The sequence below is a fragment of the Salmo trutta genome, chromosome 18 (assembly GCF_901001165.1).
Source record: "Salmo trutta chromosome 18, fSalTru1.1, whole genome shotgun sequence".
Lineage (NCBI taxonomy): Eukaryota > Metazoa > Chordata > Actinopteri > Salmoniformes > Salmonidae > Salmo > Salmo trutta.
In genome coordinates, this window is record NC_042974.1 from 20152689 (window position 1) to 20166843 (window position 14155).

At 43.7% G+C, this 14155-nt stretch overlaps 1 protein-coding gene across 2 annotated transcripts in view; it reads right to left on the minus strand.

Moving 5' to 3' along the window:
• wdfy4 (WDFY family member 4) overlaps positions 1-14155 on the minus strand; it is a 195701-nt gene that overhangs the window by 162226 nt on the left and 19320 nt on the right. For both annotated transcript variants that reach the window (XM_029697915.1, XM_029697914.1), the window contains exons 7-10: positions 5722-5911; positions 5155-5315; positions 3497-3729; positions 3064-3194 (exon numbers count right to left, since the gene is read on the minus strand). In XM_029697915.1, coding sequence (XP_029553775.1) covers positions 3064-3194; positions 3497-3729; positions 5155-5315; positions 5722-5911 — 715 coding nt within the window. The remainder of the gene's footprint in view (positions 1-3063; positions 3195-3496; positions 3730-5154; positions 5316-5721; positions 5912-14155) is intronic.

The window sequence follows — 14155 nt, forward strand, 5'->3', positions numbered from 1 at the left end:
GCGGCCAGCTTCAACGGTGTCTGGTACGTCCCAACCCGGAATCCACGAGAGCAGAGGGACTTCCTGGGTTAGGCGTGAGTACTCCATCATCATCAATTTCCGTCAAACCTTTTTCAGTATCGATTTCACTAGGAGGCTGTCCCTCATCTATTGTTTCTACAGCTCTAAAGGGTTCTAGTGACACAGGGAATTTTATTGACAAGACCTTTGCCTCCTCCCTGCACATCACCTCATACCCGCTCTCTTCTCCATTTCCGGTCCAAGCGTTGGATATACGACCATTGGGATCCGGCACTATTATGCACGTCACAGTTCCACTCACCCTCACCGTGGGACCAAAGCACCAGGAAAACCTTTCCTTCCTCTTCACCTCCGCACCCGTGCACAAAGTCATCCTTGGCCTCCTGTGGCTCCAACTCCATAATCCCACCATCTCCTGGTCAGAGAGGAGGATTACCACCTGGGGACCAGGATGTCGGAGGACCTGCTTTCCCGCTCCCTGTGTTTCCACATCAGTAGAGGGCCCTGTGAGTGTCCGCCAGCTCATCAATCGGTCCTCCCGTATCATTGGCCCAGTGTTTTGGGACGTAGTTATGGACATCCGCCAGGCTCTGGGGAGGGAACCCGCCCCTGCACCGCCTGTACTGTCAGGTCTACTCCCGCTCCCCCTCTCCGGCGCTCAACGTCGCCGGTCTACTAAGCACCGGTCCTGGCAACCCATCTTTACGCACACCTGCATCTCATCATCAGTCACACCTGGACTTAATTACTCACTGATGCCCTTTATATAGCACTCTTTTGTTATCAGTTATCAGGCAGTTTTGGTTATGTTTCCTTGTCAGACGTTTCCTTGTATTGTATCGTTCTATGTTGGTTCATATTACACTCACTAACTGCACATGATTCCTGACTCCCTGCATCGACGTTACACTTATTCTAAAATGTATTAAATCATGTATTTCCCTCATCTACACACAATACCCCATAATGACGAAGGGAAAACAGGTTTCAGTTTTTTGCCAATGTATTAAAAATTAAAAACAGAAATACCTTATTTACATAAGTATTCAGAACCTTGCTATGAGTCTCGAAATTGAGCTCAGGTGCATCCTGTTTCCATTTTTCATCCTTGAGATGTTTCTACAACTTTATTGGAGTCCACCTGTGGTAAATTCAATTGATTTGACATGATTTGGAAAGGCCCACACCAGTCTATATAAGGTCCCACAGTTGACAGTGCATGTCAGAGCAAAAACCAAGCCATGAGATTGAAGGTATTCTCTGTAGAGCGACGAGACAGGATTGTGTGTGTCGAGGCACGGGCTACCAAAAAATATCTGCGGCATTGAAGGTCCCCAAGAACTCCATCATTCTTAAATGGAAGAAGTTTGGAACCACCAAGACTCTTCCTAGAGCTGGCCGCCTAGCTAAACTGAGCAATCGGGGGAGAAGGGCATTCTTCAAGAAGGTGACCAAGAACCCGATGGTCACTTTTTTTAATATATTTATTTTTCTCCCCAATTTCATGTTATTCAATTGGTAGTTACAGTCTTGTCCCATCGTTGCAACTCCTGTACGGACTTGGGAGAGGCGAAGGTCGAGAGCGGAGCGTCCTCCGAAACACAATCCAACCAAGCCGCACTGCTTCTTGACACAATGCACGCTTAACCCGGAAGCCAGCCGCACCAATGTGTCGGGGGAAACACCATACACCTGGTGCCCGTGTCAGCGTGCATTGCACCCAGCCCGCCACAGGAGTTGCTAGAGCGTGATGGGACAAGAACATCCCTGACGGCCAAACCCTCCTCTAACCCAGATGACGCTGGGCCAATTGTGCCCAGTTGTCTCCACGAGTCTCCCGGTCGCGGCCGACTGCGACAGAGCCTGGACTCGAACCAGGATCTCTAGTGGCACAGCTAGCACTGCGGTGCAATGCCTTAGACCACTGTGCCACACGGGAGGCCCGATGGTCACTCTGACAGAGCTCCAGAGTTCCTCTGTGGAGATGGGAGAACCTTCCAGAAGGACTCCACCAATCAGGCCTTTATGGTCTTCAGACAGAACCAACTCCTCAGAAAAAGGCACATAACAGCTCGCTTGGAGTTACTAAAAGGCACCTAAAGGACTCTGAACATGAGAAACAAGGTTCTCTAGTCTGATGAATCCAAAGTTGAGCTTTTGTCATTATGGGGTATTGTGTGTAGATTGATGAGAAAAACAACAATTCAATAAATATTCAAAATATGCTTTAACGTAACAAAATGTGGGAAAAGTCAAGGGGTCTGAATACTTTCTGAATGCACTGTATACTGTGAAAAAGTACTAGAAATATACACTCAGGGGCCAGTTTTTTAGGTACACCACCCCATTCACTAAAATGGTTTACTCGTACAGACAGTGAGTCACGTGGCTGTGGCTTGCTATATAAAGTAGGCAGAGAGGCATCGAGGCATTCAGTTACTGTTCGATTGAACGTTGAAATTAGCAAAACGAGTGACCTAAGCGACTTTGAGCATGGTATGATGCTCAAAATCAGCTGCATTCCTGTGGGCGAAAACAGATCGTTGATGAGGGAGGTCGAAGGAGAATGGCAAGACTCATGCAAGCTCACAGGCGGGACATAAATAGGCAAATAACAGCGCAGTACAACAGTGGTGTGCAGAACGGCATCTCGGAACGCACAACTTGTCGGTCCTTGTCACGGATGGGCTATTACAGCAGATTAAGAGGCTCCAATGGGCACACGATCACCAACACTGGACAATTGAAGCGTGGAAAAACATTGCCAGGTCCGACGAATCCCGGTTCCTGTTGCTTCATGCTGATGGCAGAGTCAGGATTTGGCGTAAACAGCATGAGTCCATGGCCCCATCCTGCCTGGTGTCAACAGTACAGGCTGGTGGCGTACTGGTGTGGGGAAGTGTACCTAATAAACTGTCCACTGAGTGCATATTGTATCATCCCAGTCATAGAGTCATTTATAAAATAATCAATGTGTCTTATACTGGGGACGAATCCAATTTAACCTCTGGGGATCAATAAAGTTTATTGCTTAATTTAAACCTGTGGAAGCAGCCGAGGGCAGCCACTCCAAACTGTGCCTCTCTGGCCACGGCCCCTGCCCAGCCCTGCTTCAGCACAGCCTGCACCGCACACACAGCCTCGTGGGGGATGTAGTTAAGATGGAATGCCACCTGGACAGACACATTAACGGGATAGTTCAGTCAATAGTGGTGAATCAACAGATAAGTATTTTACCAAAATATCAATTGCTGAATTAATTAAACATAATGGACATATGGAGAACTATAAATGTAGAGCTTGTTAAGGGGATAGCTTTCTTGAATGACAGGACATTGATAGATTCTGATGCGGATTTTGTGTGTATGTACATAACAAGTGTAGTTTCCTTGCGTGCATGCAAGTGTGTGTGCTTGTGCTCGCATGTGTGTGTATGTGCCTGCTTGCCCACACGTGCATGTGTCACTCAACCCACCATCTCTAACATAGAGAAGAACAGTCTGTGTACAGGAGGTGGTTTCTTCGACACACACTGAGCTAGCTGAGCCAGTGATTGAACAGTCCACTCTAACAGGAAGAAGTTGGCCCTGTTCCATGACCACACAGTCCTGATGGTGCTTAGGATCTGGCAGCAGAAAACACAGTCCTCTGACCGCTGGAAGGAACCCTGGAGCAAACGGAACGCTGATAGGTTCCTTACCGCGGAGCCTGGAAGTACAGGGGTTAAAAATGAGTGAAAAAAACTATACATTATTGTGGGAATCTCAAAATACTAAGTGCCTTAATCCTCTCATCATCTCCTTCCTGTAATTTGTTAGGAACTGAGAACACATAGGAAAATATTTTTGTGGGATTTATTTAAAATATATATATATATATAAAAAGTGACCATCCGGTTCTTGGTCACCTCCTTGAAGAATACCCTTCTCCCCCCTCTGCACTGCATCTTATGACACAAGGACACAAAGCCTGAAGCAGAAGGTTAACTAGGCTCAGATAGAGACAGATATGTAAAAGTGTAATAAACTAGGAGCAGTGTTTCCCCTAGCTAGAAGAAGAGAGACAGACACCCCCAAAAAAGGTTCAGTCAATGAGGATTTGTTTCAAATAGAAAAACACTGGCTGGGCTGGTTAGTTATAGTGTCTATGACCACTTTCCCTACCTGGAAAAATATGTTTGTTTTGTGTTTGATATTGACTGAGAAGGGGACTGGAAATACATTCTTATGCAGCTGACAAAGTAATATCAATGTGAAAATAATCTTATGGCATACTCAAAGGTCAATTTAAGCAAAGTTATGTTTTAGTTTAGGAACCATTTATCATATTTTGCTCAATTCCATAATTCCAATTCCATAGATGGTTGAACAATTAACCTAAACGGGAGAAAATAACCAAGGGAATCGAGTTACGCTCACATAGATTGATAGAAAACGAATATGTTAAGTTGCATAAAAACATTGGGAAAACATCATTATCCGGACTGATAAAGTTTGGAAGCACAGCATTGTCAGAATATTCCGAGATGGTCTTAGATTTAGGAGCGGGGACATGGATATGTTTGTGGTAAATAAATATATAAGTAGTTTGTAATAAGATTAATTTTCACCTGTAATGAAAATCACATCACAGACAAATAAGATCATCCTAAAACACCCTTGTCTCAACGCTGGTGAGAGAGGTGCTCCTGTAAGTGATAGATGGGCTCTGTGTGTGTGTGTGTGTGTGTGTGTGTGTGTGTGTGTGTGTGTGTGTGTGTGTGTGTGTGTGTGTGTGTGTGTGTGTGTGTGTGTGTGTGTGTGTGTGTGTGTGTGTGTGTGTGATAGATGGGTAGCCTCTGTGTGGTGGTGTTTTATGAATGCAGTGTGTCTGTTAACAGAGTTAGGACTGCAGACTCCACTTCATCATCTTAGACATAATCACCTCATGGCTCCAGTTAACCTGAGAGGTGGAGCAAGGGAGGGGAGAAGGAGACTGTTTGGGGAGTACAAGGGAAGAGTGTTAGAAGGGGTAGAGAGTGTTTGGAGGTGGGAGGCACACAAGGTTTCCCAGTAACCCACCTACATTTGTTCTTGAAAAGTGTGGGGGAAACGGGGGTGGGAGGGGGGAGAATAGAAGGAAGTGTTTTCTTACCTGTGGTGAGTGAGGGGTCAAACTTGAAGCCAGGTGGCTGAGGGTTGGTGACACAGAGAGCCACCTTCAGCTCTGACCTCCCAAAGAGACACAAAGATGCTAGCAGAGATAACAGGTCCTCTACTGGACCAAACTCCTCCGCAGGCACACCCTCCTCACACCTGCCATAGTGAAAAGTTGGAATTAATGGTATGGAGAGAGGGTGAAAGAGACACAGTAAAGGGTTTAGATGTAAAGTGAAAGATAAAATATTATTTGTAGCCATATATCTGTAAGCAGACAAACTGCAGAGACATAAATAGCATTGTGTTGTGGGCAGAATTGGCTTTAATCCCAAAATAAATCAAATTACATTATGTCTGTTGCACGCACCTTCATTCCAGGAAGCCTTATTTCCAAGAAATCTGGATAATTTCCCCTACTGACGCTTTCAATAAAGACAGATGTTTTCACTCTGTCCCTCTCCCTCCCACCTTCAACCACTCACTTTCTCTCCCTCACCATCATCCTTCCTCACCCTCTCTTTCTCCCTCAATTCCCTCCCCCATCTCCTTCTCTCTAACTCACCGGGTCATGATGGCCTGTAAGACAGTGTACCCATTGTTATTTTCAAGCTCGGTGAACAGAGCAGGGTTGAGCTGGTAGGAGTCTCTGATGAAGCTAAACACTGTGACAGCCACCTCAGCTAGGACTGGAGCTGGGGCACGATCACTGATACGCTGCAGGTTCTGAATACAGATACGCACACAGTTCTTAGCTGAGGAGAGAGTGGAAAAATAGAATATATATACATATATATATGAGAGCGAGAGAGAGAGAGAGAGAGAGAGAGAGAGAGAGAGAGAGAGAGAGAGAGAGAGAGAGAGAGAGAGAGAGAGAGAGAGAGAGAAGGGGTTACAGGGTCAATGAGTCATACGTTGAGTAATTCAAAAATACACACCAGACACATTGCCTGAATGCCTCCACCATCACCAAAACAAATCACCCATCATCACCAAAACAAACTGATAATCATCACCAAAGCAAACTGCTCATCATTACCAAAACCATAGAATTAAATAAAACACTAGCACAGTACATTGATTATATTCCAGGCTGTATCACAACCGGCTGTGATTGGGAGTCCCATAGGGCTGTGCACAATTGGCCCAGGGTCATCCGGGTTAAGGTTTGGCCGGGGTAGGCCATCATTGTAAATAAGACTTTGATCTTAACTGGCTTGCTTAGTTAAATAAAGGTTAAGTAAAAAATAAAAAATACAGTGGCACTATTAAATGCTCATTTCTGATTGGCTTGAAGGGCATTCTAAAGCGTACATTATTTTCCTCTAACGGCCGGTATATCAGCACGGTAGAATTCAATGGCTATTTCAATCTTACATGTTCATTGTTTGAGCTATTTTTGAAAGCAAAAGTTAAATTGTAAACATTGTTGACATTGTTGAATTCGATTTTCATAATAGCAAGCTAAGACTGATGGTTAGGTTAGCTAAACTAGCAAACAGACTTGGTTACCAAGGCAACTACTGTAGCTACTGTATCTAGTAAACTTGCTAGCTACTTCAGTGGATGTTGAACACATTTCTACCTGTAAATGAACACATTTCTTGCGGAAATGTGTTAAATTATAGCCATGGTATAAAAAGGATATTCAACTATGGGCTCTGCATTCTCTGGAAAATATGCAGCTCTGTGGAATGTAAGTTCCGTTTCACTCCACTAGCGCGTTGCGGAACACACATTTCGCACATTCCTGACTTTCCATAGAATGCATAGCCCCTCGTTGATTATCCCTTACATATGTCCTCCATGACCAAAACAAACTAATAACGATCGCCAAAACAAACCAGACAACAGTCATGTTCTGTGCTCTGGGCTGTGTATGGGAACAGCTAAGTAGATAATGAGGTCTGAGTGGATATCATGTGAATGTCTACTTCTGTGTTTGTCATGAGACCTGGGGCTCTGGTGACTGCTGCTTATCTTTACCCACGTTCCTGAGAGAGGAAAATCATCCCATCAATAAGGTGAGTGGTCTTAATGTTCTGGTGATTACTGCATCCCAGCAAACTGGGAACATTCCTATAACATTACCTAAGATTCCCATTAAGTTCTAGTATTTTTTGTCCAACAACCACCACATAAAATTCCTCAAAAGTTCTTGTTAGGTTTCCTGTTTACGTAATAACACAATGTACCAGTAATGTTTTACCAGAAAACCAAAATTGGTTCTGTGAAAGTTCCTAGAACATTCGTTAGGTCGCAGCAAATGTTCTCATAACACAAAAACTGTTAATTTGTGGTGATGATTATAGAATGTTTGTATAAAACATCCGCCCAATGTTGGAAGAACGTTTCTATAACCAAATTAACCTCTAAAAATCTAAGTCGTCTAAGCTAACATACAGAATTGTTTTTAGATGGTTCAATATTTAGATGGTTCAAAATTCAATATTTTATCAAATAATAACTACAAAAAATAGATACCTAGATGGGTCCTAAAATTCAAAATCAAATAGCAAAATGATCCATAGTATTCCCATTATGTTCCATTAGATTGTGGTAACATTGCGGGGACGTGACAAGAGGTATATTTCCAAAACACAAAAACTGTCCAGTTGTGCTGACATTCAGATAATGTTTGTATCAGGGTGCACAACACGTTTCTTTGATGTTGCAAGAATGTTGACAGAACAGCCTTTAAAGGTTCCCAGAACATGTAATTAGGTTGTATGAACAGTGTAGGTACATTACAAGAGATATGTTCCCAAAACATAAAATATGCTCAGTTGTGATAACATTTTACTAGGCAAGTCAGATAAGAACAATTTATTATGTACAATAATAAGAACAAATTCTTACTTACAATGACGGTCTAACGGGGAACAGTGGGTTCAGGGGCAGAACAACAGACTTTTACCTTGTCAGCCAGGGGAATTGATCCAGCAACCTTTTGGTTACTGGTCCAATGCTCTAACCACTAGGATGCCTGACACCCCAGGTTGCACAGGACATTCCCTTAATGTTGTAAGAATTAAATAAGTCAGTTTTTATGATGTTCATATCATATTTGTTTTAGGTTTAATATATTATTCCATTGATGTTCACGCAATATACATTTTACCTTGTCTTGGAGGTTTGTTACTCAAAACATTTCAAGAACATTTATAAAATGTTATATTTACGTTTGACCTTGGACTACATCCCCATTAATTCTCTCTCCAGATTTGTTTTCAATTTGCATTTGAGGACAGTATTGTAGGTGATATAGAGACACATGGCATTTTAATTTCATTTATAGGACATTTGAATAGAATTTAATCATACAAACGCAACCATATTTTTTACACTTCATATGTTGATAACCTGCACATTATTTCATTCATAGGACATTTGAACAGAATTTAATCATATAAACACAACCATATATGTTACACTTATGCTGACAATCTGCACATTATTTAATTCATAGGACATTTGAACATCATTTATTCCCACAATGTTTAACCAGGTCTTTTATCCTCTGCGCCACCAGGGACCACTCTTACATTTTCTTTTATCAGTATATAGCCATGGCAGTATGGTCAATCAGGAATTCTATGCTTCCTTTTTAGCCTTCTTAGACAAAACAAACCCATCGAAATATGGTTATTCACCATCAATCACTTCGCCCATCCTCTTTATATGCTGTGTACTTCTGGGCCGATATTTACAAGGTATCCAAGACTATGTGCTGATTTCAGGTTTCACTTTTGCTCTCGCTTTTCAGATCATGAAAAATAAGCCAGGGGTGACCATATCAATCATCTCAAAGTAGGAATTATATAGGGTGCGTTTTTTAAAGTTGAAGAGTCAATTTTTACACAAAAAATGACCTCTGATCTGTCAGACTCACTAAACACAAATGCTTTGTTTGTAAATTATGTCTGAGTGTTGGAGTGTGCCCCTGGCTATCCATAAAAAAAACAAGAAAATTGTTCCATCTGGTTTTCTTAATATTAGGATTTTTTTTATTATTCGTACTTTTACTTTTGATACTTAAGTATATTTAAAACCAAAAACGTATAGACTTTTACTCAAGTAGTATTTTACTGGATCATTTTCTGTAAGGTTCTGTAAGGATGACAACTGGATACTTTTTCCACCACTGTATTTCTGACTGGATTTATACAACTGGACGAAATATACTCTTTTAGTAGAGTATATCTGAGCCTCTATTTCACTTTTTTTTCAAAAGAAACATGGTTAAAGAAAATGGTGGATTGAACCTGCAATCTTTGGATCTGCAGCCAGATCATGAACCCTCTGCGTCACAAGAGGATAGCTGTGGCCTTGTAATTAAAATGTCCCTTTTCACTTCATATGCTGTGCACTTATAACACTGTATTTTATGATTTTCTTTCTTCACCACAGATGTTGAAAGCCTTTAACTCATATTCTTGTGTTTTCATATCCTTCTTAAATACAGACTCATAACCTTCAAACTACACCACACAAAAATATAAACCCAATATGTAAAGTGTTGGTCCCATGTTTCATGAGCTGAAATAAAAGATCCCAGAAACTTTCCATACGCACAAAAAGCTAATTTCTCTCAATTTTTGAGTACAAATTTGTTTACATTCCTGTTATTGAGCATTTCTCCTTTGCCAAGATAATCCATCCACCTGACAGTTAGGCATATCAAGAAGCTGATTAATTACATAGGTGCAGCTTGTGCTGAAGACAAAAGGCTAAAATGTGCAGTTTTGTCACACAACACAATGGAACAGATGTATCGGGTTTTGAGGGAGCGTGCAATTGGCATGCTAACAGCAGGAATGTCCGCAGAGCATGTGTATGGCGTCATGTGGGCGAGCAGTTTGCTGATGTCAAGTTGTGAACAGAGTGCTCAATGGTGGTGGTGGGGTTATGGTATTGGCAGGAATAAGCTACGGACAACAAACACAATTACATTTTATCGATGGCAATTTGAATACACAGAGATACCGTGATGAGATTCTGATCCCAATGTCTTGCCATTCATCCACCAACATCACCTCATGTTTCAGCATGATAATGCACGGCCCCATGTCGCAAGGATCTGTACACAATTCCTGGAAGCTGAAAATGTCCCAGTTCTTCCATGGCCTGCATACTCACCAGACATGTCACCCATTGAGCATGTTTGGAATGCTCTGGATTGTGTACAACAGTGTGTTCCATTTCCCCCCAACATCCAGCAACTTCGCAAAGCTGTTGAAGAGGAGTAGAACAACATTCCACAGGCCACAATCAACAGTTTGATAAAGTCCATGCGAAGGAGATGTGTCATGATGCATGAGGCAAATTATGGTCATACCATAATATTGACTATTTTTCTGATCCACACCCCTACCTTCTTTTAAGGTATCTGTGACCAACAGATGCATATCTGTATTACCAGTCATGTGAAATCCATAGATTAGAGCCTATTGAATTTATTTCAATTAACTGATTTCCTTATATGAACTATAACTCACTAAAATCTTCGAAGTTCTTGCATGTTGTGTTTATATTTTTGTTCAGTATAAATAAGAAAACTATTTAACCTTTTCTCAATTTCCAAATCACATTTTATTAGACTTTCAAAACGTGATGAAGAAGGACAATCATAAAATACAGTGTTACAAGTACACAGCATATGAAGAGAATAGGAAAATTTTAATAGCTCCAAAATTATGCTCTATGTCCTGATGGGCTTGATAAATGCTTGATAAATAGTGCATAAACTATTGTAAAGGATTAACTACATGAAGACATATTAATGGAAATATATACAGTGCATTCGGACAGTATTCAGACCCCTTCCTTTTTTACAAATTTTGTTACGTTACAGCCATATTCTAAAATGGATTAAATAAATAAAAATTACTCATCAATCTACACACAACACCTCATACTGACAGAGCAAAAAACGTTTTTTTAGAAATCTTTGCAAATTTAGTACCAATAAAATTTAGTACCACACAAAACGAACTTGACAGTCTTGTCAGGCACACATAGCTAAACAAGAACAATCTCCCACAAAATACTAACACAAACACATACCTATTTATAGGACCCTCAATCAGAGGCAACTAGAAAACACCTGCCTCCAATTGAGAGTCCAACCCCCAATTAACTAAACATAGAAATACAAATGACTAGACTAAACATAGAAGTACATGAACATAGAACAGTGCCCAAAACCCGGAATAATAAATCAAACACCCAACTACTAACACAACCAGCCCGAACCACATAAAACAAATACCCCTTGCCACGTCCTGACCAAACTACAATAACAAATAACCCCTTTTACTGGTCAGGACGTGACAGTACCCCCCCCCCCCCCCCCCCCACAAATAAACAAAAATCACCCCAAAACAAAAATAAATCCCCTAAACTAAAGGGAGGGAAGGGAGGGTGGCTGCCGTCACCGACGGCACTCGTGCATACACCCACCCCTCCCCAAACCTCTTACATTGGAGGTGGCTTAGGCTCGGGCCTAAGACCACCCCCAGACCAGTCCACTCCTCCCAAATACCTCGGCCTGACACATGTCACTGTAGACCCTGTACTATATTCTATGAGCTCTAGACTGTAGGACGACTCTATGAGCTCTGGACTGTAGGACGACTCTAGGAGCTCTGGACTGTAGCAGACTCACTCGGTTCCAGGCTGTAGGCAGACTCCCTCGGTTCCGGACTGTAGGCAGACTCACTCGGTTCCGGACTGTAGGCAGACTCACTCGGTTCCTGACTGTAGGTCGTCTCACTCGGTTCCGGACTGTAGGCCATCTCATTCGGTTCCGGACTGTAGGCCGTCTCACTTGGTTCCGGACTATACACTGTTGCCGGATACTCTGGATGGGGTACTGTTGCCGGATACTCTGGACGGGGTACTGTTGCCGGATACTCTGGACCGGGTACTGTTGCCGGATACTCTGGACGGGGTACTGTTGCCGGATACTCTGGATGGATCACTGTCGCCGCACACATTGGACGGGGCACTGTCGTCGGACACTGGACGGGGTACTGTCGTCGGACACTTTGGACGGGGCACTGTCTTCGGACACTCTGGACGGGGTACTGTCTTCGGACACTCTGGACGGGGCACTGTCGTCGGACACTCTGGACGGAGTACTGTCGTCGGACACTCTGGACTGAGCTGACGCACTGGAAGCCTAGTGCGTGGGGCTGGTAGTGGAGGTACCAGACTGGAGACACGCACTTTAAGGCTAGTGTGAGGAGCGGGAACAGGCTGAATAGGACTGGGCTGATGCACTGGAAGCCTAATGCGTGGTGCTGGTAGTGGAGCTACCAGACTGGAGACACGCACTTTAAGGCTAGTGCGAGGAGCGGGAACAGGCTGAATTGGACTGGACTGATGCACTGGAAGCCTAATGCGTGGGGCTGGTAGTGGAGCTACCAGACTGGAGACACGCACTTTAAGGCTAGTGCGAGGAGCGGGAACAGGCTGAATTGGACTGGACTGACGCACTGGAGGCCTGGTGCGTGGTGCTGGTACTGAATATACCGGGCCGTGGAGGCGCACTGGCGGTCTCGATCGCACCTCCTGCACAACCCGTCCTGGCTGGATGGAACTAGTAGCCCTGCACGAGAGAAGTGCTGGCACAGGGCGAACTGGGCTGTGCAGGGGCCTGATGGTTGCAGTGCGTAGAGCAGGCGTAGGGTAGCCTGGACCTAGGAGGCGCACCGGTGGCCAGATGCGCTGCGCAGGCATCCTTCTTCCAGGCTGGATGCCCACTGTAGCACGGCACTTGCGAGAGGCTGGGATCAATCGCACCGGACTGCGTGTGCGCATGGGCGAAATCGTGCGCACTTCCGCATACTCCGGCGCTCTCTTCTCCACCTGCTTCCCATAATAAGCACGGGGAGCTGGCTTAGGTCTACTGCCTGGCCTAGCCAACCTACCCATGTGACCCCCCCCAAAAAAGTATTGGGGCTGCCTCTCATGCTTTATCAGCGCATATATCGCTTCATACCGGCGCCTCTCTGCCTTGGCTGCTTCTATCTCCTCCGGTGGGAGACGGTAGTCCCCAGCCTGGTGCCATGGTCCAGCCCCATCCAGAATCTCCTCCCATGTCCAATTCCCCTGATAGTCCATATAATTTTTCCGTTGCTCCTTACCCCGCTGCTTGGTCCTTGGTTGGTGGGAGATTCTGTCACGGTTGTCGTAGGGTTGAGACCAAGACGCAGCGGGAAAATGTACACTCATCTTCTTTTATTTATGTGAAGAAGGAAAAACACCAAAAAACATATACAAAACACAAAACGAACTTGGCAGTCTTGTCAGGCACACATAGCTAAACAAGAACAATCTCCCACAAAATACTAACACAAACACATACCTATTTATAGGACAATCAGAGGCAACTAGAAAACACCTGCCTCCAATTGAGAGTCCAACCCCCAATTAACTAAACATAGAAATACAAATGACTAGACTAAACATAGAAATACATTAACATAGAACAGTGCTCAAAACCCGGAATAATAAATCAAACACCCAACTACTAACACAACCAGCCCGAACCACATAAAACAAATACCCCCTGCCACGTCCTGACCAAACTACAATAACAAATAACCCCTTTTACTGGTCAGGACGTGACAGTTGAAGCACCTTTGGCTGCGTTTACAACCTCGAGTCTTCTTGGGTATGACGCTACAAGCTTCGCACACCTGTATTTGGGGAGTTTCTCCCTTTCTTCTCTGCAAATCCTCTCAAGCTCTGTCAAGTTGGTTGAGGAGCGTCGCTACACAGCTATTTTTAGGTCTCTCCAGAGATGTTCGATCGGGTTCAAGATCAGGCCCTGAACATTCAGAGACTTATCCCGAAGCCACTCCTGCGTTGTCTTGGCTGTGTGCTTATAGTCATTGTCCTGTTGGAAGGTGAACCTTTCACCCCAGTATGAGGAGTTCCTGAACGCTCTGGAGCAGGTTTTCATCAAGGATCTCTCTGTAATTTGCTCCGTT